Consider the following 24,065-nt stretch of genomic DNA (forward strand, 5'->3'; position numbering starts at 1 on the left):
TTTAGAAAAGATATTTTGAATGAATGAAGTTCCCATGGCAAAAATAAGCAATTTTTTAGGTGTATAGAATTTAATTTTCTGGATTATTTTTTTTTTAATTGCCAACTGAAGTATAATTATTTTTGATGCACATTGAATCTTTCTAAAGAATAATAATTTGATTTTGTATCTTCGAGCATTCAGTTACTGATTTCTTGCCTGAATAGTAATTAGGCCAAATACTTAATTTTTGGTGTTAGGAAAAATGTAAAGTAACTTGGCAACAGTTTTCTGTAAGTGATTTGAGGAATTATAAAACAAACTGGTCTAAAATTTATACATTGAATTAAGCTCAGTGACACCATACTTTGAATAATTAAGCATAGTAGCCATCAGTGATAGGTAAACTGGCAATATTTGTTTTAGCCAACGAAGACAGTCTATTAATAGCTCATTGTACAGCTGTCATGTACCACTGGTGCTGCTGCTAAGTCTCTTCAGTCGTGTCCAACCCTGTGCGACCCCATAGACGGCAGCCCACCAGGCTCCCCCGTCCCTGGGATTTTCCAGGCGAGAACACTGGAGTGGGCTGCCATTTCCTTCTCCAATGCATGAAAGGGAAAAGTGAAAGTGAAGTTGCTCAGTCATGTCCGACTCTTAGCGACCCCATGTACCACTACATTTTTATGATTATGTAAATTCATTTCTGTTAGACGATGATATTCACGGATAATGCTTATCCATGTAGCTCCTTCTTCCACCATTTATACCTCTGAGCAAAGGATTTGAGGAGTGTTAAGACTTCTACAAGTCTTAATCTACAAGATTTCGCTTACTTCAAATACCAGGTGCAAGTGTGGGGTTCATGGGCCATCCTTCCTTCAGATGAACTGTTTCTACCACCTCCTCAAGTTTGATAACTCTCTAGATGACTCCCAGAGCTCAGGAAAGTGCTGTATTTATCATTACAGGTTTATTACAGCAAAAGGATACAGATCAGCCAGCCAAAGGAAGAAACATACAATACAGGGCCTGGTCTGGGAGGTCTAAACGTAAAGGTTCCATCAGCCTCAGGGATGTGTTACCCTCCTAGCACATCAATAGGTGACAGTATAGAGTACTGCCACCTAGGATGCTCACCCGAGCTTTGGTGTCTAGAATTTTTACAGGGGTTTCATTGTATAAGCATGAATGATTTTGTCACTGTCCACGTGGCTCATTCTCTCCAGATCTCCTACTTTCCTGAGGTCAGGCTGATATCACATGGGTCAAAGGGCCAACACTCCAATTACATGTTTGATCTTTTTGGTGTGAACAGTCCCCATCTGTATTATCTCTTTAGCTTAAACCATCTAGGGACTCATTGTGAGTCACCTTATTAGTATCAACTTAGAGATTTGTTCTGGGGACCTGTCATGAGTAACATATGATCTCATGACTCAGAAGATTCCAAGAATTTAGAAGTTACCTCCCAGAGACAGGGGCTAGCTAGATTCTTTCTTGTACACAGCATGTGCATGGCTTAGTTGATATATGCTGATGAAATGGTGTCATTGATGAGGAGTTGGTTAGAATTATTTAGATTTAATGAAATTATGAGAAAATCAGCTGAAAACAATCTGTAAAAGCAAATGCTGTTTTCCATTTCCCTAAACCATTTCTAGGCATAATACTTGTTATTATTTTATTTAAAAATCCTAAACCTTTCTGACCAGCTCATTTTCATGTTTCATAAGCATTATTGATGAGAAATGCTTCCTTTAATCTTTTAAATTTAGTTCTGTTATACCTCAGTCAAAGATCATCCCCTCATCCTGTCTCTTCTTTAGAGAAGTTGAACATTTCCCTTTAGATTGGTTGAGGATTATTCTTTTCATTTTGATGTTTTATATCCTGGAAGACATTTTTAATAAATAATACAGTAAATACTTGCAACATTTTTTTTTATATGTGTGTATTTTGACTCTACATCCATAGATTTTGTACCGCTTTTAAAGTGTAGTTCCTGGCTCAGTGATAAGGATGAGAGCATTGCTGTATTTAAGGGTTTTCCCCCCCTTTGTTTTTCATTAAAGAAATAAAGGAAAACGTGCACATGGTAAAAAAAAAATGACACAGAAGTATATAGCATGAGAATTGATGATCCTCCTAACCTTGTCCTCTAGTTACTTAGCAGTCTCTTGTATACAGTTTCATGACTAGACTGCACACATGTGTATAACCCTCTCTTCTTTTTCTGTATATGGTAGCATAAATCCTGTTGTGCGTTTGAAGATACCACCATTTACAGTATAGGGGCATGACCATGACATTTGAGATTAAAAAAAACCTTGTTGTTTATTGACAGACCTGGAGCAGTTACTGTCTGCTGCTAGGGTTTCCACTGCAGACTGGCTGTTGGCTGCTGTCTGGAACTTGAGCTTGTAAATAGTTTCTTACACTGATAAAAAGAATGGGTCATTGTGTCTAAGCTTTATATAAACCATATGGTTTATGTAGAGTACCTGCTTTCTGTCTGTAGAGTCTGGAATTTTGGTACGTACTAGGCAGAGGGTGCCTGAGTGACCAGCTCCTATTAAAAACCCTGGGCACTGAGTAGGGAGCTTCCCTGGGAGACAACACTTCACGTGTGCTGTCACGGCTTGTTGTGCAGGAATTAGGCACGTCCTGTATGATTCCACTGGGGAAGAACTCTTGAAGTTTGAACCTAGTTTACCTTGGACAGTGCCACATTCCTGTTAGTTTTGCTTTGTATCCTTTCAGGGTAATAAACCATAATTGTGAGTATAATGGCTTCTGCATTCTGTAAGTCCTGTCAAGTCAACAGACCTGGGGATGGCTTTGAAGACTCCCAACACAGTCCTTTTCAGTCTTTATTTTTTCTGGTTCCTTTCTCTCTCCCTCACCTCTAAACTTTGGATACTCCAGAATCCATCTTTAATGTTTGTAGGCCCTAGGTGTTTTTTATCCATCCGCCATTTCTAGGCAGTATCTCTCACTCATATCAAAGTGCCATTGATTTCAGGCTCCAGAACCTCCAAAATTTATTTTAGCTTTCATTCTTAGAAGTCAAGTAAATCTGCAAGCAAAAAGTTTGCAGATTATTGAAGTAAGAAAAAATTTTATTCTTGTTACTAGAAATTAGTATGATTTTTAAAAATTATTCTAAATACAGTTGTGCTTATGGAAATTTGGAAAAGAATTATAAGGAAGGAAAATTACATTGCTGCAATTTAAAAATAATATCAGAAAAGAAACAACAGCAGAGTATCATATTGCAGCGTCATTCTAGGGTTTAACTAAAAAAGATTTTGGATATTGGACAAAAGAAAATTGTTTTTACTAATTTTTAGTAGTACTTTTAATTGTCACTCCTTGTAGCATATGTGGTCTTGAGTGAGTGAAGTCGCTCAGTTGTGTCCAACTCTGCGACCCCATGGACTGTAGCCCCCCAGGCTCCTCCATCCATGGGATTCTCCAGGCAAGAATACTGGAGTGGGTTGCCATTTCCTTCTCCGGTTTCTCTTAATTCCAAGCTAAATCCCAAACATTCTGCCTCTTTGGTGTAGTTTGTACAAGTCAAATGGGTCCTTTGTAATAAGGTCTTTTAGCTGAAGTTCTCCTCAAAGTATTTGCATCTCTTGATAAGTCATTTGCTTATGGAAAGGCTTGGTATTATTTCCTATAATTTGTCCTTTGATTATTTTGACATAATACTTTTTGATGGTACTATAATACTGAAAAGAAGAAACTAAGTGTTCCATGGTAATCTGTAAAGTATTTACTATGAGTGCTATTTAGAAAATTAAAACTAATTTTAAAAAGATTACACACTGTGGTTTTAAATATTTAACCCATAGCCACTATGGAAACCAGATACTTTTAATTGCTCTAGCTCTGAAGCATAATGTTAACTTAGAGTCACTGATGTTGTATTTGGTGAAGTGACATCACTTCAACTGACCCTAAGGTGACACTGATGCTTTACTTGCCCCAGGAACAATCAGAAGACAACTGCCCTGAAAAAGTAAGTCTCACCATATTTTTCAGTTCATTAAGTTAGTTAGGATTCCGTTGGTAATACTTAAAGTCCACAGAATATTTAAATTCTTCTGTACAGTTCTTAATTTTATGTCTATGACTTACCTCTAATATTGTAAAATATTGGTACCAGATAACAAAAATAATTAAAAAGTAAGTATTTTCTGTTGACTGAACATTTAGTTAATAAAATTTTAAATAATTCTGAAGGCATTATGTATTCTCACTCATCTTTTAACACAGTTATTACAAATACTATTTGAATCAATAGTAAAAAGCAGATACTCATGATAAACTTCATATGAATAGTAATTATAGATGAAAATGAACCATACTTTTCTTTATTTTCTTTCATATAAACCCACCAAGCAGAGTTGAAAATCAGCAGTAAAAGCCACCTTAAATACATGACTTAAAAAGATGTAAATTACTTGTTCTGCTGAGTAGGAAAGCTGAGCACCTTGGGAGGCATCATCCTTGTAGCATTGTTTTCTTTTCCTCCTTGACACAATAGTGCATCCATTGTGACCCTGTGTAACTAGAGACATGTAACTCTGGTTACTAGTCATTATGCTTACTCTTTCTATGCAATTATACTCCTAAAAGCAGAAATGAAATACTAAGAATAGTGTTTTTCTTCTTAATCTTTCTCTTACTCAGGCATTCATTCATATATTTATATACACATTTATTGTAAAGTTGAATAAAGCGTGGACCATGCATTCGTGGATTTTATAGTTTAATTTCATGTCTGAAATTCCTTTCTGAATGTGAGAAGCAAACCATTTTTCTCTTAGGCTTAAATTCTGTCTCTTTGAAAATAGGTTTTTAAATTTTCTTTGTGAGGAAAGAATGTCTTTCTCAGATGAATTTATATGGAATGCTTTAGATTCTTCTGGAAGAGAATTGGGAGCATGAGTAAGAGGTGTCTTTAAGGACTCCTCTGTCATACCCTCGTCATTAGGAGTCAAGTAGGCCAGGAGTGTTTATGAAGAGAATTCGGGTTTTTATGGTAGGAAGGGAAATTTAGTATTACATAAAAATCAATTGACGTTCATTTATATTTATACTACTTTGGTTTTATTTTTGCTCCTGAAACATTTTAGTGATGTAACAAAGCAGTGATATGACCAGTCATGAAAAGTTTCCATCATTTAGATGCATTATGAGGAATAAGGCAGAAAAAATGGTAATATCCTTGTTGGTGTATTACTTACAGTCAGTTGTTTAATCTGTATTTCTTGTAGCTGACTTTGAGGAAAATTAATTTTGTTCAGAAATAATATTTTATACTTCAGTATTGCCTGCTGCTGCTGCTGCTAAGTCGCTTCAGTTGTGTCCGACTCTGTGTGACCCCATAGATGGCAGCCCACCAGGCTCCCCCGTCCCTGGGATTCTCCAGGCAAGAACACTGGAGTGGGTTGCCTTTTCCTTCTCCAATGCATGAAAGTGAAAAGTGAAAGTGAAGTCTCTGAGTCATGTCCGACTCTTAGCGACCCCATGGACTGCAGCCTACCAGGCTCCTCCGTCCATGGGATTTTCCAGGCAAGAGTACTGGAGTGGGGTGCCATTGCCTTCTCCGTTAGTATTGCCTAGTAGGACTAAAAAAGCGATAGAGGCTTCAGAAATTGAAACACTTATGTGATATCGGTGCTTGACATAGTGTTTTAGTATTAAAAATATTTTTAAAGTATATAATTTGATTTTAATTGTTTTATGAAGATACAATTTACATACCATAGAGTTTACCCATTTAAATTGTACAATTCAGTGGTCTTCAGTGTATTTACAAGTTGTGCAGCCATTGCTATGGTCATCACCCCAAAATGTAATTCGATTTTTGAACTCTTGCATAAGAAGGCCCTACTCAAAATGGAAGTTTTTCTTAGAAAACTAAGATTCTTCTACAGAATTTCTATTTGGAATGACAAAACTCTAGAAATGGATAGTGGTAATGATTGCACAACATTTTGAATGTACTTAATACCAGTGAATTGTATGCCTAAAAATGGTTAAAATGTCTGTTTTACCACAATAAAAATTAATATCCGTTTATATGAAATCAGAATTGGCAACTTTAAAATTTTTTGGAAATTTCAGCCTAAACCTTGCATGGCTGGTTTTTTCAGACATGTTATATTCAATATCCTGTGATAAACCATAATGGAAAGGAATATGAAAAACTCCCTGGGTTGGGAAGATCCCCTATTCTGGCCTAGAGAATTCCATGGACTATACAGTCCATGGGGTCGTAAAGAGTCAGACATGACTGAGCGACTTCACTTTCATTTTTACATGTATATGTGTAACTAAATAACTTTGCTGTACAGCAGAAATTAGCACAACATTGTAAATCAGCTATACCTCAATTAAAAAATTGTTATGGCATATTCTTTTATGTTAGAATATCACATTATTAATTTTCACAGACTGAAAGACACATATTAAAGTTGTTGTAGGTATTTTAAAAGAAATTTCAGCAGAATTAAATGAAGAAGTAAAGGTAATTGGCTTTTCTTTGCTTTAATTTTGCTGTCCTTCAAAAAGCGAGATGGGAGGGACTTCCCTGGCAGTCCAGTGGTTGAGACCTCACCTTTCAATCTAGGGGGTGTGGGAACAGATCCCTGTTTGGGGAGCTGGCATCCTGCAAGCCTTACAGCCAAAAAACCAGAGATAGAGCGGAGACAATGTTGTAACAAGTTCAATAAAGACTTTAAAAATGGTCCATGTCAAAAAAAAAAAAAAAGAAAAGAAAAGCAAGATGGCAAACAATGCAGAGCCATCTATCTGAAGGGGGAAGAACTAAATATAACACACACCCACATAGTACTATGAAGACACCTTTTATAGATGTATTAAAAACCTCTGGAAGAAGACACAGATACAGCAGTGTTGGTTGTTCTGGGCGGGAGAAGTGGGTGGGAGGGATATTTTCCATTGTTTGAATGTGTCACCTATTGAAACATTTCAAATAAAAAATTTATTATCCTGATCCAAGTCTCAGAATCCACATGACTGTGTTCCTTCCTACTGTGCCTTGTTATAAGACACTGCATTGAAATTGAGATTGGGTTGCAATGAGCTACATTGCTTAAGAAGTTGTTTTCTTTCTAGGAATTGATTATGGATTAAGTTTACCACTTGGGGAAGACTATGAACAGAAGAAACATAAACTGAAAGAAGAATTGCGACAAGATTACAGACGCTATCTTACTCAGGTAATGAGTTCTAGTAACTCGTTTGGTTTTGTGCTTTAGAATTTACCTCCTGAATTTATTTTCATAAGATTTTTTTAGTCATATACATTAATATTTACATTTTTAGGGGTATCTAGCAATGTACTGTAGCGAAAGTTAAGTGATACATATGACATTGATAGAGAAAAAAATGATTCTGAGAATTGGTGCCGTGAAATAACACAGACTCTTGACCTTTTAAGGAGGACAGTGGGTTCTAATTTTAAATGAGATTGTAAGTTCTTGTTGTTCATGTTTTTTGTAAAGTAGTCATGGTGTAAAATAGCCCAGCCTACTACTCTCTTCCCCTCAACCATGTATTAAAATGACATGTGGAGTTCTAGTTTCTAATTATTTTCTTAAGAACTAAGCTTATAAAACGTCATTCAGCATATTTCCTTAACTGTCAGGTTTTGCCTTATGGTTTAATCTGTTTACTTAGTGGAACTCTTGTTTTAAGTATTTTTTGTTAAATTATATGATAACTATTGTAAGTTTTAAAATATAGTTTACTAGGTTATAAATGTATCTAAAACAGTCATCATGTTTCTAGTCATCCCAAGAGATTCTTTAGTTTCTTCCTACTTTGTAATGTTTATTCCACATATATGAATCGTCTCTTATTTATTCTGATTTGACATGAAGAGAAAGGACTTTGAATACATTTTACCAATGGTTTGTTTCCCTTGACTTTAGGGTATTACACAAGCAAAAAGAAAGGTAGGGTTGCCTGCAAAATGTTCTTCCTTGCTGTTTTGTTTTTGATCTAGTAGCTTGTGATTATTTGCATATATGATATTGTTGTTTGCAAACTAATAAAAATAACTTCATTTGTGATTCAGAGACTTTTTAATGGCACCGTTTTGGATCCTTGCTTTTAGCAAAATGACACTCTATACATCGTACATTTCCATTAGTACAATCAGGCATTCTTTTTGATTCCTGCTTTGCATTTGTTTTTGTTGCTTTCTTATGCATCTTTTAGAAATATTCTGCAGCTATTGTAAATTCATTTGTTCTCAGCATGCACGTTTTTGTTCTTCAAAATATAATTGTACTAGTTGCATTAAGATTAATAAAATGACAGAATATTTAAGATATTCTAAGATATTTTTGAACTGTTTGTTGTCAGACTGGATTACTTGATATTTTGGTTCCCAAATCTGTGGATTACATTTGCAAACATATATTAGAAAATGACTGTTTTTAAAATGAATCTCACACATCCATTTATCTTTCAGCCAACACTTTTTAAACACTTGTCATGGAGATGAATCTGGTATGAATTTTGTCTTCAAGGGGCTTAGAATCTAGTTGTAGAGATAACATTTATACAATTCAGACAGTGATAACTCTTAACAAGGCAGGTACTGTAATGATCAGGAAAGGCCTCCAGATTTTTGACTGATCTCCTTGCCCTGAATCTCAGCCCCATTCTCCATGATACTTTCCAGCATGATCTTGTCCCTTACCAGTTGAAATCCTTCTGTGTCTCCTCTCTGCCTTCAGGATAAAAATCCAGATTCCTTAGCATGACATGAGTAGTCTCTTCACAGTCTAGCCTGCCTCCCTGGCCTTGGGCCTTATTGTCCTCTCCCCTTCCCTACTGCTCATTGGCTGAGGTTTTCCTTTAGTATCTGCTATAGTCCGTGGGGCCGCAAGAGTTGGACAAAGCTTGCGACTAAACCACCACCACTTTCACTTGTGGATTTTACATTACTTTATAGACACAACGTTTTTAAAAAAGAATGGCACTGGAAGGTATAAGAAGAAATTGCCATTATGAAAGAGAAGAATTGAGGAGCACAAATCTTTAAATGTAAAGGGCTGTGAAGGAATTTTTGGTTTTACATCATTAAGAATATAGTTGTGGTAGAGGAACAGTATTTCCTTAATATGACAAAGACAATTTTTGGTTGACATCTGAGAAGGCGGAAATGGAGAGGAAAGCAAGGGAAAAAGAAAATTATGTAGGATATGGGGAGGCGGCTGCCATGGCTTCCTTGACCCCTGGAATATGTACAGTTTCCAAGTCCCATTCTCTCTGGATTTCTTGTGGCTTCCAGACTTTTGCAAAAGTATTAACTTTAAAAAATGATCAAATCTTAAAGTTCTGCCAAGAAGAGCCACTTAAACAGTTAACTACCATCTTCTAGTCTTTAGAATAAAAAACACTTGGCCATCTAAACACAAAAAGAACATATTCTCAGAAGAAGTTTTTAAACTGAGTCAGTAAATTATTTCCAGCCCAGACCTCTCTCCTGAACCTCAGACTCTTGACATTTTCACTTAGAAATCTAGTGGGTATCTTGTGTTGAGCATGTCTAAAAAGGGAACTCCAGATTTCCAATCTTTTGACTCCCATCCCCTAGAAGCCTGTAGGCTACCTATCAACTATTCTTTTCATTTTATTTATTTATTTTTTGGCCACAGCACTTACCACCTTCTAACATACTGTAGAATTATTCTTCATTGTGTTTATTATTTCTTGTCAGTTTCCCCTGCTGGAATGTGAACTTTGGGAAGGCAAAGATCTTTTGTTTTCTTCACTGTTAAGTCCCAGATGTATCGAACAGTGTAGACATTGTTGCACTCAATAATTACTAAATGAATGAGTGAATGATTAAAGTTCAGCAAAGCTCAGGGTGTTGTCCTTATTACTAGTTTTTTTCGTTTTATTGAAAAGTACAGACATCATTCTGGGCCGGGTTTAAAGTGGGGCATGGCTTAATGAAGGAATAAGGATGCAGTATCTCTGTATGCTCAAAATTGGAACTCTGTGTTTTTTGATACATGTGTAACTACAAAATGACTAGGTTTACATTGTACTTTGGTATATAGGGATCAGACTGACTCAGGGATCTAGTTGTGTGTCAAATTGTTTCTCTTAAGCTTAGAATTTATATAACCACCTTTCAAATTAGCTTTTGTAGCACAGCTTATTTCTAAATTCACATTAGTCTGTTTTATCAATTATTTTGTTCCCATGATGTTTTGAGTATAACTCTGTTGCAGTACATTATATTGTAGTTATTTGTTTCCATGTTTGTTTCTTCATTTGAATTATAAATCTCTTAAATATAGGGAACATATGCTTATCTTTTTCTCCCTGTCACCTGTAAAAGTAATAGAAAAGTATTAGATTGCTTGTTTTATGAATACAGAAAAGTCATAGAATTAGGTTAATAAGTATTGATTGATTTAATCCTCATTACCTAATAATATAGACGTTATTATTATTGTTTTACAAAGAAACAGAAGCAGATAAATTAAGTAACTTCTCCAGATTATATGACTACTCAGCACCAGTACCAGAAAGTTGGGGATTATATATATTTTTTATAAATCCCTTGTGTTTGTTTTATGGTGTTCAAAGAGATTTTACATTTTTTAAATCCTTCTTGATCGTGTAGCAGCTTTGTTAAGGCAGAACAGATTCCAGTTTCATTTTACAGAAGAAAGTCTGGATCAGAGAGATTAAGTGACTTGCTCAGTGTAGCACAGCTGAAAATTGTTGTAACTGGTCCAAGAGCCCAGGCCTTTGGATTCCTAGTCTGATGCTCTGTCTGTCACATTGCATTACATAGATGCTTAATGGACAGGAATGGAGAGGCTCAGAAAGAAATAATGTTCATAGTTTATGTCTTCTGGCATTTAAATAGATATCCATTAATTGCAGAGAAATTAGAAAATTCTCTTTTTTTCTAATTTTGGTATAGTCTTCACACATTTGTAGTTTCCGTCTTCATCTCCATTTCATTCTGTTGCTCTGAATAATGTAATAATTTAGACTATATTAATAGAATGTAAAGCACATTTATGAAGCATTTTATAAAGTCAGTTAGGTAATATATTTTTTTAATGTGTGTGTCTATATACAGAAAAATTTTCTATCCACGAGTGAAACAGATCCATCTACTCTGGGAGTTTCTCTTCCTATTGGTGAGAGGTTATCTGCTAAGGTAGGTGGATAGGAATAGTTGTTAAGGATAGCAGTTTCTTGAGGCATCAAAATCATGAAAGAGCATATTCTTGATTTAAATGCAAACAAGTTTACGTCATTTTCCATATGTGATTTTTTTCAAAATCTGTTGAGTCTCTAGTGCTGTTTAAAAAATGTTTTGGAATGTTACATTTGTAACCATGTAATATGCTATATTCCTTTAATATATTAATTAACTGCATATTCAGAATTCATTTTTTAAAGCATTGGTTTTTAAGCTATAAAGTTTATGGTATATGAAAAAAATTATCAGTGAGATGAGTGGATGAGAGTATGCTGCTAACTAAGTCACTTCAGTCGTGTCCGACTCTGTGCAACCCCATAGATGGCAGCCCATCAGGCTCCCCCATCCCTGGGATTCTCCAGGCAAGAACACTGGAGTGGATTGCCATTTCCTTCTCCAATGCATGACAGTGAAAAGTGAAAGTGAAGTTGCTCAGTCGTGTCCAACCCTCAGCAACCCCATGGACTGCAGCCTTCCAGGCTCCTCTGTCCATGGGATTTTCCAGGCAAGAGTACTGGAGTGGGGTGCCATTGCCTTCTCCAGGATGAAAGTATACTGAGCTTTTATATAGGAGACTTTTGGGCTATTTGAGTATGTGTTCCTATCACAAATAAATGTATATTATCTTAACAGGGGGTAGTGATTAAGCACTGTATTCCTCTTGCAGATATTCAGATTCCCAAGCTAGATCAGAATCATGATATATAAAGCAAATAGACAGTAAGTTTCAAAAGACAGCCTCACTTCTTACAAAACTTTTTTAGATTGTGCTATTTCAATGATGCTGAAGATATTGGGGCTTAAGAACATTTCCTAATACAACATATTTATGTTTCAACAGAACATTGATGTTATAACACTTTAGTTACTATGATCATTTTATGTTTGTATGTTTTAAATAGAACGAAGATCTTTCCTTAAACTTGGGAAGGAAATGGATAGAAGCAGGTGTTTCAAGGGTGCAGTATGAGGAATTAGAGGCAAGAGATAACCTTGAGAATGAAAGTAGAAAGGTAGCCTGGTCAAGTCTTGGAAACATGCTAATGACAGACCTACGGCAAACACATTCATGTACTTCCTGGTGGAAGAGATTTATTTATGAATGCTTTTGGCAGAGTGCACCAGGATTCTCTAGGATTGCTGTTGGTAAAAACAAACCTAGAATTCAGGGACTTACTGGTCACAGGTCCTAAGAAGTCATCTAAGTCAAAAAAAAAAAAAAAAAGTAAGTGTTTCAAAATCAAAGCCATGCCCTTATGTTAGAGATCTCGTGTGTTAATTGGAACTTAAGCATATAGTAAACCTTATTTTAATGTGGCCAGAATGGACGAGGGGAACTGCACTGATGGTCTCTGGTATCTTCCTGCATCTCCTGTGCCTTACAACTATTCCTGCCTTTGATATTATTAGTAAAGTTTGATACTGAGTAGGATCTCTGAATTGTATAAGTCTGATTTGACTGTTAGGTACTTTTTCCTAATGTTGAAATTAGCATTGCCTTTTTTTTTTTTTTAACATTGCCTTTTGATTTTCTATTTTAAGGAAAGGTTGAAACTTGAACGTAACAAAGAATACAATCAATTTCTCAGGGATAAGGAAGAATCCACTGAAAAGTTCAGACAGGTAGAAAAGAGTACTGAGGTAGGTTTTGCTTCTAAATAAATCTTTACATGCTGAATATTTGTACTCACTTGAAAATATTTTTATATTATTAAACATTTCACTTAGTTTTTATATAAATATTTAAAAAGTTAAGCCAAACTGAACTAAACACAGGAGAGAGATTTAATTTTGTAAATGGTTTTATCTCATACTGAAGAACTTACTCTGCTTTTTAACTTTAACTTCATAGAGGGGATTTAATTTTAGAGATTGGTTGTAAGTAATGTTTGTTTATATTTTATTTTTAAATGATTTTTTATACTGAAAAATTTCTAGCTATATGTATGTATATACATATATATGTAAAGAAATATAACCAAATTTAAGAGTGGTTGAAAAATTTACTGCATCCTATATTCTCTGTGTTGAGAAGGCATTTAATTTGAAATACTCTGAACAAATATTTAACTGCCAATATATGTGTAAAATCTCCTTGGGATAGTTTATCTTCTCTTTTTGTAACCATCTATCCATATTATTGTTGTCTATTTATTTTGTATTTATTAAGTTTTATTAAAGGATAACACTTCCTTGAAGGTTATTTCCTAAAGAAAAGATATTTCTTATGGGTGATTAAGCCTTTGAGTTGAGATGGTAAATAGCTTAAGCATCATTTGAGAATTTAATTACCTTTTAGAAGATAGCATCTCATGAAGATCTTTTTCTTCTTTTTTTAATTAACCAGCAGAAGAATCAAAGAAGTAAAAAACCTATCAGTCAGGTTAAACCTGATTTACCTTCACAAATACAATCATCTTGCGAAAATTCAGAGGGTCCTAGAAAAGATGTCTTAACTCCTTCAGAGGTATATGAAGAACTTCTAAATCAAAGACGACTAGAAGAGGACAGGTACCGAAAATTAGATGATGAAATTGAATTAAGGAACAATAGAAGAGTCATTAAAAAGACTGATGAAGAAGTGGGTGTTTCCAGTAAAAAACATCAAAGGTTTGACAGCAAGACTGACATTCCAGATAGAAGATTTCACAGGTTTAATGAGGATCGTGCTTTTGATAAACAGTCTTACAGACCAGGCTATGATCCAGAAGTAAGTGAAGACATGGATGAGAGGTTTAGATATGAAAGTGATTTTGATAGAAGACTTTTGAGAGTTTATACAAAAGACAGGTATTTACAACTTCATTTTTATTTTCTTTATTTGCTTAATATTACTCTTGTTACTTTTTATCATTATGTTAGAGAGATGCTATTTCATTTGATGTACATATTTGATTAATTTTAGGATGCTATCAGTTTTATACCATAATTTATGTGTCACTGAAGAACAAAGAAAACAACCCATGATAAGGAAAAAGAGACCCAATTAAAAAGCTAGGACACTGAAAGGCTACAACTTCAGAAAAGGGAAATAAACTTTCCCACAGAAAAGGACAGAAAATAAACTTCCACTTCTCAACCTTGGCACTGAGTGGAGGGAGTTAAAAAGAACTTCCCTGAGAATTTGAACTGTAAGCCAGTTCTGATTCAGGTTTTCAGTCTGAATTCATGGTGCAGTATTGTCCAAAACCGGAGAAGGCAATGGCAGCCCACTCCAGTACTCTTGCTGGGAAAATCCCATGGACGGAGGAGCCTGGTAGGCTGCAGTCCATGGGGTCGCTAAGAGTCGGACACGACTGAGCGACTTCACTTTCACTTTTCACTTTTATGCATTGGAGAAGGAAAAGGCAACCCACTCCAGAGTTCCTGCCTGGAGAATCCCAGGGACAGAGGAGCCTAGCGGGCTGCCGTCTATGGGGTCACAGAGAGTCGGACAGGACTGAAGTGACTTAGCAGCATTGTCCAAAACAGCCCTGAGGTGAGAATTCAGTTATCTCATTCTCCTAGGGTGCCATGGTGACTGGCATGAGAAAAATAACTTCTCCCTGCAATAATTGACTTACAGCCAGATTCAAGGCTGTTTGAGTTTCAGAAGTTAAAATGTGGGTGAGGGGGAGGGAGCACTTTAAAATAGATGAAATACAGTTCATTCCTTTAATGTTTCTATGCTCTTAAGTACTTTTATCAACATTTTTGCTTTTAAGTTACTTATTGAACATTTATTTAAGTGAAATGGCACTTACTATTTTTGATCAGATTTTTAGGTGCTTTTCAGTTCCTTTGGATGTTGTTTCTGTGACACTATTTGTAATTTATTAATTGCTACAATGGGGTCTTATTAAGTCATTTGTCTTAATACTCAAAGCTTGCTTTAATCTAACTTTTGATTTGGAGATAGAAATATGATAGGATCTGATATTTTCATTGACTAGGTAACCTGTAGGGATTAAATGTAAATATTGAACAGTTTATGGGACTTGTTTCATTCATCCATCCAAACAGATTATTTTTTAAATATTTTAGAAAAATTTCTGAGACATAATGCTGCATGATTATTATTCTAATTATTAATAATCATATAAAGCCTTTGCAGTTCTTTCTCATCTGCTCTTTATTCTGTAGTTATTACATTCTGCTAATATCCAGTCTTTCTTTTTTTTTTAGTTTTTTAGTTGGAGGATAATTGCTTTACTAGGTTGTGTTGGTTTCTGCTGTACAACATATTCACTTTGATTTAGGTAATCTGATTGAAGGATTAGAATTTTGTAATGCCAATTATAGTTTATTTCTTGTTTGGATCTAGTTGTACTTCAGAAAATGCTCCAAATTCTGTAACATGTTATATTTGAAAATGTTTATATCTGGAGGTCGTCAAAGGCTGCCTGAACTACAGGAAGTCTCAGTTGGGGCAATACAGATATTTTTGGACTCTTGGTACTGCCTTAACTTGAACATGAGAACTTTTTTTCCTTATGGTGTCAATTTATGTTTAGAGTGTAATGTAATGTATACCTTTTAAGATTGGAATTTCAAAAAACTTATTATGATGGTTGTTTTGTTTTTAACATATTTTAGTCTATTATTTTTATAATTATACCTTGTGATAATTTTTACATGAACTAACAAATCTATTTCAGCCCAATTATTTGAGAGCAGTCTTTTTTCTTATGTATCCCATGAATGAAATGAAATTTCTATATAAAATCTTCCCCAAGGAGTAGTTTAGATTAAATATATAGGTCAGTGAGACTAATTCCTGTTATACATTTTAATGTTTTTAACAATATTTCTTAAAAATGTGAATCATTATTACACATTTTGTTATTGTGTAAACTTTTACGTCTCTAAATGTAAGGTTTTTCACATATGTCTCAATGGCTGCTGCTGCTGCTAAGTTGCTTCAGTCATGTCTGACTCTGTGCAACCCCATAGACTGCAGCCCACCAGGCTCCCCCGTCCCTGGGATTCTCCAGGCAAGAACACTGGAGTGGGTTGCCATGTCCTTCTCCAGTGCATGAAAGTGAAGAGTGAAAGGGAAGTCACTCAGTCATGTCTGACTCTACCAGGCTCCTCCATCCATGGGATTTTCTAGGCAGAGTACTGGCAGTTGAGGTTAAAATTGAATTTCTGTATTTCAGATTTGTAGATTTCTTATTTCCAGCAAAAAAAAAAAAGGTTGAAATCACTAGATTTTTTTCAGGCAGAGTGGTTGCTAGGAAAAATTACTCTGCTTGTTAGTGAAATTTTTGAGACTAAAGAAATGTGTACCATCATTTGGTCTCTTGCTTTAACTATTCTTAAAACTGTTGTTCCTTGGTATTCAAGGGGGATCCATTTCAGGACCCCTCAGGGATATAAAAATCTTTGGATGCTCAAGTCCCTTCGGTAAAGTGGTGTAGTGTTTCCTTATAATCTATGCACATCTTCCCTTATGCTTTAAATCATCTCTAGTTTACTTATAATATCTAATACAATGTAAATGTTATGTGAATAGTTGTAACTGCTATGGAAATAGTTACCTGTTTGCAAGAAATTCAAGTTTTGCCTTTTGAAACTTTCTGGAATTTTTTTTTCCCTCAAATACTTTCTATCTGAGATTAGTTGCAGAACCCACAGATAGAGAAAGTGAAAGTGTTAGTTACTCAGTTGTGTCTGACTCTTTGCGACCCCAGGGACTGGAGCCCGCCCGGCTCCTCTGTCCATGGAATTCTCTAGACAAGAATACTTGAGTAGTAAGCCATTCCCTCTTCCAGGGGATCTTCCTGACCCAGGGACAGAACCTGGATCTCCTGCACTGCAGGCAGATTCTTCACCGTTTGAGCCAGCAGGGAAACCCCCACAGATACAGAGGGCTGACTATATATTGTAATCATTTTTTGGCTCTGCAGGTCATTTTCTTTTCTTTTTTAATTAATTTTATTGGAGTATATAGTTGGTTTACTGTCTACTTAACCATAAGTTGTTGAAAACAAATAATCACTGCTGATTGTGAGAAGTACAAAGTTCTTCTTCATACTTCTAAATTTCCCATGTTCTTTTTTTTTTTCCTTTGAATAGTCAACATGCAGTGAATTCTAGTTTTGATTTTGATTTTTAGGTTTTTAATCTTAGTTCTTTTCTAATTACCCTATTAACTTTTCCATATACCATTATGTATTTATTAATAAAATATTTCCCTCACTTTAAATATGTGAAGATAAAGCCCAAGAATGATTTTACTTTCTTAAATTAATCAATCACTGACAGTGTTTTAAAATAGGTAACAGCATTAGCTTGACAGTTGTACTGTGCGTGTGTATGTGTGTGTAGTTTGATACATATTTGCTAATTTAAGTAAATTAATAATGTTTTAGGAGCTTTCTGAAGTTGAGTATAATACTGTTTTATAATACTTTGAAACTTTTACATGCTTTTAAAAAAGATAGTCATCCTAGTCTTTATTATTTATTAACTTAAGCTGTAGAAGTTAATATACTAACTACCTTATTATGTTTTATTTTACAACCAATGTTTATGTAATGGGTAAAGGAAATTTTTAGCCTTAAAAATGTTTCTTTTTTAAAGTTTTTATGTGATTAAGGCAGTTAGCACTTGCAGTTTAACTCTTGAATTTGTTAATTTGTAATTGTGATTTTCATTTAAGAAAATTCTGAAATTGTGCTTCATGTGAAATTAGAATCTGAAATAGAATCTGACTCAATAGACTAAGTGCTTGCCTAGTGTGGGACACTCTTAAGTGTGCATGCTTAATATGTAAAATATAAATGAGAAATAGCTTATTAGAACATGAGTTTATTAAACTTGGTATTACTTTTTTTTCTTAGTTACTTTTCATTTTTATTTGGAAAGACCATTTTTATGTCATTTTCACCACTTTAAAGATGGGATCAATATTAGAAAAACCCATTATTGAATTAAAGTGAATATGAAAATTGGAAAAGAACAGAAAACAAGGAGAAAACTAGTGACCAATATTTAACAGCTCAGTAGTTTTCTTATAATTTCTATAGTTGAGAGTCCCCCTAGCAAAATTCATTCACGTTAGAGAAATTTTTTACATGAAAACAAACAGGTGGTGTAACCATTATGAATTTTATGATTTAAGTAAGGAGGAACTTGATTCTTTCTCCCTGTAAGCTGTGTCAGGACCAACAGGTGGTAAATATTTTATGTCATTCTTGATAGCATAAACATTGTAAATTTATTCCTGAAGGGGTTTTTTGATTCTGTGATTTATTAATGAAAAATGTTTTTTATTATCAGTTAGAAATTGTTCATTCACATTTAACTTAGCTGAAAATACTTGTGGTTTTAAACAACTTGCTTTTTCTTCTGTAAGAGAGTATTTTTAAAAAGATAAATGTGTTAATTTTTAGAGTAAACTTGGCCTCTAGCCTATACCTGTTTTCTTTGGGCCTTGAAATTTGAACCTAATTACCTAGAATTAGTGACCCATGTCTTCAAGGAAATAGAAAAAGCTTTTTCCATTTAGCATAGATTTAACTTTTTTTGATAGTAAGATGGTGAAATATTTTGTAATTATTTTATTCCCTCAATCAAATCTGATTTGATATGTCAAAGGAAGTAAAGTTCTCCTTTTATGAGATCTGGGCCTTTCTGAAAAAACCTCAGTGGCTTGAGGTGTGGTAAGTGAACCTGTGGATCAAAGGTGGTAGAATATTTGGATAAATTAGTTCTGGGTCACAGGGATGGTTTTAATGTGGAACTGGCTCCCAAGTTATAGCTAAACAGAAGGAACTTACTGGCCCTAACTGGAATCCCTGGATCTGAATAAAATTAGGCTGTTCTTAGATGATTGATGAGTTCATTACTTGTGGATTTTATCATCTGTCAGTTGCCCCTTAATGTGAAGAGGGCTGAAGAGATAAGAAGATACAAATGGTGAAAGTGTTGCTGCCTCTCACCAGTTCCCCTGTTTTGGGACTTCATTTGCTTCAATAAAATAAAAATAAATTGTGAGAGCCTCAGAAAACCAGTTAAAGCCAACTCACTGGGATAGTTGAGAGTGATTAAATGCTGCATTTATTGGAAAAATGAAGGAGAGTTCAATAAATGAAAGAAATTCCATTATAATTATAGGGACATTTTAGTAATAAGTAAGGTGGTTAACTTTCCAAACTATAATTTGACTTCCCAGCTTGTTAGGTTGCTTTCTAGGTTTTTTGTTTGCTTCTTTGCTTTTTTTTTTTTAAAGTCTTATATTAGTACTTTAAAAAATATTTATGAATCTCTATTTGTAAGTAGTTTTTCCTTGATTTAACAAAGTAAGCACAATCATGTCATCAGTCATTTCATAAAATTGAGTAGGATGTCTTAAGATTTTTATTATTTTAGTGAAATGCATGTATTTGTTCTTTTTTGGCTTCTTAAATATTTTTCCAGTCTTGAATTTATTATGATTATAAGTGACAGAAGGGGACTTTTATGATTTAATTAATTTTTTTTATGTAGTGAAAGGGTATACTTTGAAGTATCTTTCATATGGTCATTTTGTTAGGAAATCTTTATGGTTTTGCTGTAGAATTAGTAGAGACCTTGACCTTATGCATACATAAAATCATTTCTTAATTTAGAATGATTGAAATTTCTTTTTGCATTTTTGGTGCTTGCTTTATTAAGATACATTTCTATATACTGAAGAGCTGATAAAATATTGTAGATGTGCTAAATATAACATACTTTGGGTGTGCTTAATTGCTCAGTCGTGTCTCTTTGCAACCCTCTGGACTGTAGTCAGGCTCCTCTGTCCATGGGATTCTTCAGGCAAGAATACTGGAGTGGGTTGACATTTCCTCCTCCAGGGGATCTACCTGACTCAGGTATCAAACTCAGGTCTCCTGTGTCTCCTACATTGCAGGGAGATTCTTTACCCACTGAGCCATCAGGGAAGCCCATACTTTGGGGACAACTGTATAAAGATAAGCCACAATTACAAGTCCAAATGTTGTTTTTAGACAACTGAAAACACAGGAAGCCACAAACTTTTCAATAAATTTTAGAGAGAATTTTTGTATGTCTTAGTCTTTAATTCTGATTTAATCCCAAGTTATGTCTTTTAAAATGTGTAACTTTAAATGTCTCTGTATTTGAATACTTTCACTGGTGTATGCTCTGCTTTATCATGTTAACTAATTCACTTTTGTCGGTTGTGTTGTGGATTTGTAAGACCATCCCCAGGTTTGGCAATTCACTAGGACTCACAGCACTTTGTGTATGTAGTTATGTTCATGGCTGTGGTTTATTAACAGTGGAAGAATACACAGTAAAATCAGCAAATGAAAAAATTGCATGGGACAAAGTCTGAAGGAAACCAGGAGCAGACTTCCAAGAGTTCCCTGCCAAGGACATGCTTAATTCCTGCAGTATCAAAGTGTGAAAACAGGGGTGAAGTGTTGTCTACCAGAAAGTGCATTAGAAACTCACTGCCCAATGTTATTATTGGGGGCTGGTCATGTAGGCATTTTCCTAGCATGTGCCCAAATTCTACACTTGCTGAAAGAAAGGAGTTCAGCATAAACTCTATTGCTTGTACAGTTGAGGCACAGTGGGTCACACCTGCCAGTTCTGAGAATGGTGGACTCCTCCCACAGTCTGTGTTCCCAGGTACCCCTAAGGGCCATTCTTGCAAACAGACCTTTGTTAAGGGTGGTGGTCTCAGGCCTGCTGTTTACCCTTTTCTGCACATATGTGTTTGTATCGATGCAGTATAACTAAATCTGGTTGCCTGGCACTATTAACTACAAAGCTGACTTAAAGTTTATATATCCCTGTTCTTTAAGTGATAGAAGTAAGGAATAACAGTAAACTGATGTGTCAGTTTAAAAGGGAGATTTGAGTCCTTTGGCTTTAGATATAAAATCAGCTGTGTTGTGATAAATTGAAATAATTTGAAATTGTGTTTTGAAAGGGATTGGGGAGGATTCTGTTTTAGATGTGGATGAAAAATGGAAGCCATATATCTGTTCTGCCACAGTTCATATAATAGTAAGGTTACAGTTCTGGGTAGTCTTTCCTCCACAGGGGATATTGAAAAGTGTAATGGAAACAAAGAGAAGATTTTACATGCTGGCTCTGTGGAGAGTGAGGAGAACTTTCCTTTTCTTCTGAAAATTGGTTTTTCTTAATATGATAATGAAATTCACCTAAAATATTGAATAATACTTTAATAATCACATTTCTTACCAGTTGACCTCATGAGAGAGATTATAGTTTAACAACCATGCAAAGAAATATGACTTATGAAATGCTGATTTTCATGGGTGCTGATAAAGGTTAGTGTGAAAAGTCATGTTGGTTTCTTGATGTGAGAAATTAAGCTCAAGGAATCCTTGTTTGCCAAGTGGAAATAAAAAATTAAAAAACACTTAAAAGTTATTTTCTGGAAAGAATTCTTAAGAAGAAAATAAATTTAAAAATTCTAATCTTCCTTTTTCTTGTTCATGAAATTGTGAGTAAAATGACCTAACCATTTTCTACTCATGTATCAGCCTGTTTGCTTATAATGTTCTCTATTCACCTGTGGGTATTACTTAGTATTTCATGTGATTTACAGTGTTAGCAAATGTTGTGGCTTGCTATATTTGGTTTAATTTCATAGTAAGACTGCTTCTTTATTTGTAAGTTAAAAGGTTTGTATATGCAGTGAAATAATTCTCAGAATCTGTGAATTCTGATGTAAAAAAAAGATCTCATTTTTGAAATTTAACTTATCTTCATGAGAGCAAGGACCATGTCCACATACTCAGTGCCTGGAGTAGTACTTGGCATGTAGTAGGTGCTCAATAAATACTCTTTGACTAATTGAATAATGAAAAAGTCTTATTAGTATTTTCATATTTTTAATATTAAGATTTTCTAGAAGTTATATTGAAATAATTTATAACTGATCTCCCTTTGTTTTAAAGACTATTGAATCTAAACTCTTAGTGTCTCATTAACCAGCAGATCATATTGTCAGATGTCATTTGAGTTAATTTTCAAATGTATTTACAGTAAAACTTCGTTATAATGCTTTGTTCCCTTTAATATTTCCAACATCAAATGTAAAATCACCAAAGAAAGATAAGAGAAGTCCACTGTATGTGGAGCAAGCTCTATAAGCTAATATGTTTTTAAGGATGTACGGGAACAGACGAGGCAATGAGCCTCCTATGGAGTATGATGGTGATGTCACAGAACAGTCAAACATACGAATTTCATCTGCTGGAAATCAAAGGTATAGTATGTAATATAAATTCTGCCCTTCAGCCACTGCACTGTAAAACAGCAACTGCTAAAACTGGTTTGCTGGAAAACTAGAAAGGTATAGTATGTTAACAGCCTTGCTTATTAGTGAGAGAGGATTTAGGGGAGAGGGGGGAGGGAAGAATTGTGTTATATGAAACTTTTTGGTACTTTACAGCATTCTCTTGAAGGGCAAGTTTTGATTATAAAGTGTGCCAAGGTGTTCTGAGTCCTATCATTATAAAATCTATAAATTTGAACTAACAAAAGGAAAAATAAGCATATAATTTAATGGGCCAAAGATCAATTTAAATTATCTTGGAGTTATGGAGGGGACATAACTTGAAATAAATTGAAAATGTTCTTGTAATATGAGTTTCCTTTTCAAAACTATCATTTTCAACATTGAGTAGATAACATTTTTGCTTACTTTGTAAATTCAGTGCTCATACATAACTGTGTTATATTGGGGTAAAAAAGGAAATTATATGCATTTTATATTCATGTTCTTTTTCTATAGTTTTTTATCTTTTGGTGGCTTTCTTGTGTTGTACATAAGTGGTTCTGAATTTATAGTGTATAATGAAGATAATATTGTGTGTCAGGAAAGTTGTCTATTTTGAGTCTATCTGTATTTGGATTTTCTATTTGAGTCAAATTAAATTTACTTTGAAAGAGTTGTCTTTTTTTTCCCCCCTTGATTCTGTCTTTCAAGGAAAGAGTTTCTTTTAAAGATGATCTTTTCAGAGTGTGGGTGGAATAGATATCATCCTCTTTTTTGGGGATTTATTTATGTGTACTTAGACGTTCATTTTCCTTACTGGGGTAACTGTTCTTATGAAAAAGGGTTTTATTTTAAAAAACCCTTCACTGACTGAATCTGGAGTCAGTGAAGCTGGCTGAAGAAAAAGGTCACATGTTTATGTGAATGCCTTGGAGTCCCACTGTATAAAGAGATAAAATGCTGTGATTTTACCTTTGTTTTAAAAACATGTAATAACTGTTATGTTAGTAATATCCACAGTATGTTGAAAGGCCAATAACTCACACCTACATTTCACTTTAACTTTTTTTTCCTGAAAATTGTTTGAGTCTTGATTCTTTTTGTTTTTTTTTGTTTTTAGTGCTCGAGACAATGAACCATCCAAACCTACTTATCGAGAGACATGCAGTCCTTTTGCGGGAATGCTCTTTGGTGTGTACATGCCCTCCAGTTAATTAGATTTTTGTGGAGTGTTTTATAAAAGGTCTTTAGTGAGAACTCAGCGTTGTAATTAGTACCACTCTTACTAATAATAGAAAAATTTCTCTAGTGCTTACTCTGTGATAGGCACTATTCTAAACATTTAGCATGTATTATATAGCTCTGTGTATAATTTTAAAGCTAAATAGCTTTTATTTAGTGATGAACTTTCTGTAGATGATAAATGAAGTATTAAGTTCAGTAAAATCTTTAAAATTCATATTTCACTTTATTGTAGTGTTGCTGTTTCTTATATTCTTTTTTATACGTAATAGTTTTTTTCTTGATTCTTTTTCTTTAGCTACCACAAAAGTG

The 24,065-nt window shown here is 34.5% G+C and overlaps 1 protein-coding gene across 19 annotated transcripts in view; it reads left to right on the plus strand.

Moving 5' to 3' along the window:
- Positions 1-24,065, plus strand: part of CSPP1 (centrosome and spindle pole associated protein 1) — a 110,113-nt gene that overhangs the window by 18,650 nt on the left and 67,398 nt on the right. For 9 of the 19 annotated variants that reach the window (XM_055546178.1, XM_055546167.1, XM_055546180.1 and 6 more), the window contains exons 4-9: positions 7,135-7,238; positions 11,138-11,218; positions 12,806-12,904; positions 13,611-14,053; positions 22,401-22,499; positions 23,632-23,702. In XM_055546178.1, the coding sequence (XP_055402153.1) occupies positions 7,135-7,238; positions 11,138-11,218; positions 12,806-12,904; positions 13,611-14,053; positions 22,401-22,499; positions 23,632-23,702 (897 nt within the window). The remainder of the gene's footprint in view (positions 1-7,134; positions 7,239-11,137; positions 11,219-12,805; positions 12,905-13,610; positions 14,054-22,400; positions 22,500-23,631; positions 23,703-24,065) is intronic. The other 10 variants (XM_055546172.1, XM_055546183.1, XM_055546179.1 and 7 more) reach the window with 8 other exon arrangements.

The sequence above is a fragment of the Bubalus kerabau genome, chromosome 14, assembly GCF_029407905.1.
Source record: "Bubalus kerabau isolate K-KA32 ecotype Philippines breed swamp buffalo chromosome 14, PCC_UOA_SB_1v2, whole genome shotgun sequence".
Taxonomy (NCBI): domain Eukaryota; kingdom Metazoa; phylum Chordata; class Mammalia; order Artiodactyla; family Bovidae; genus Bubalus; species Bubalus kerabau.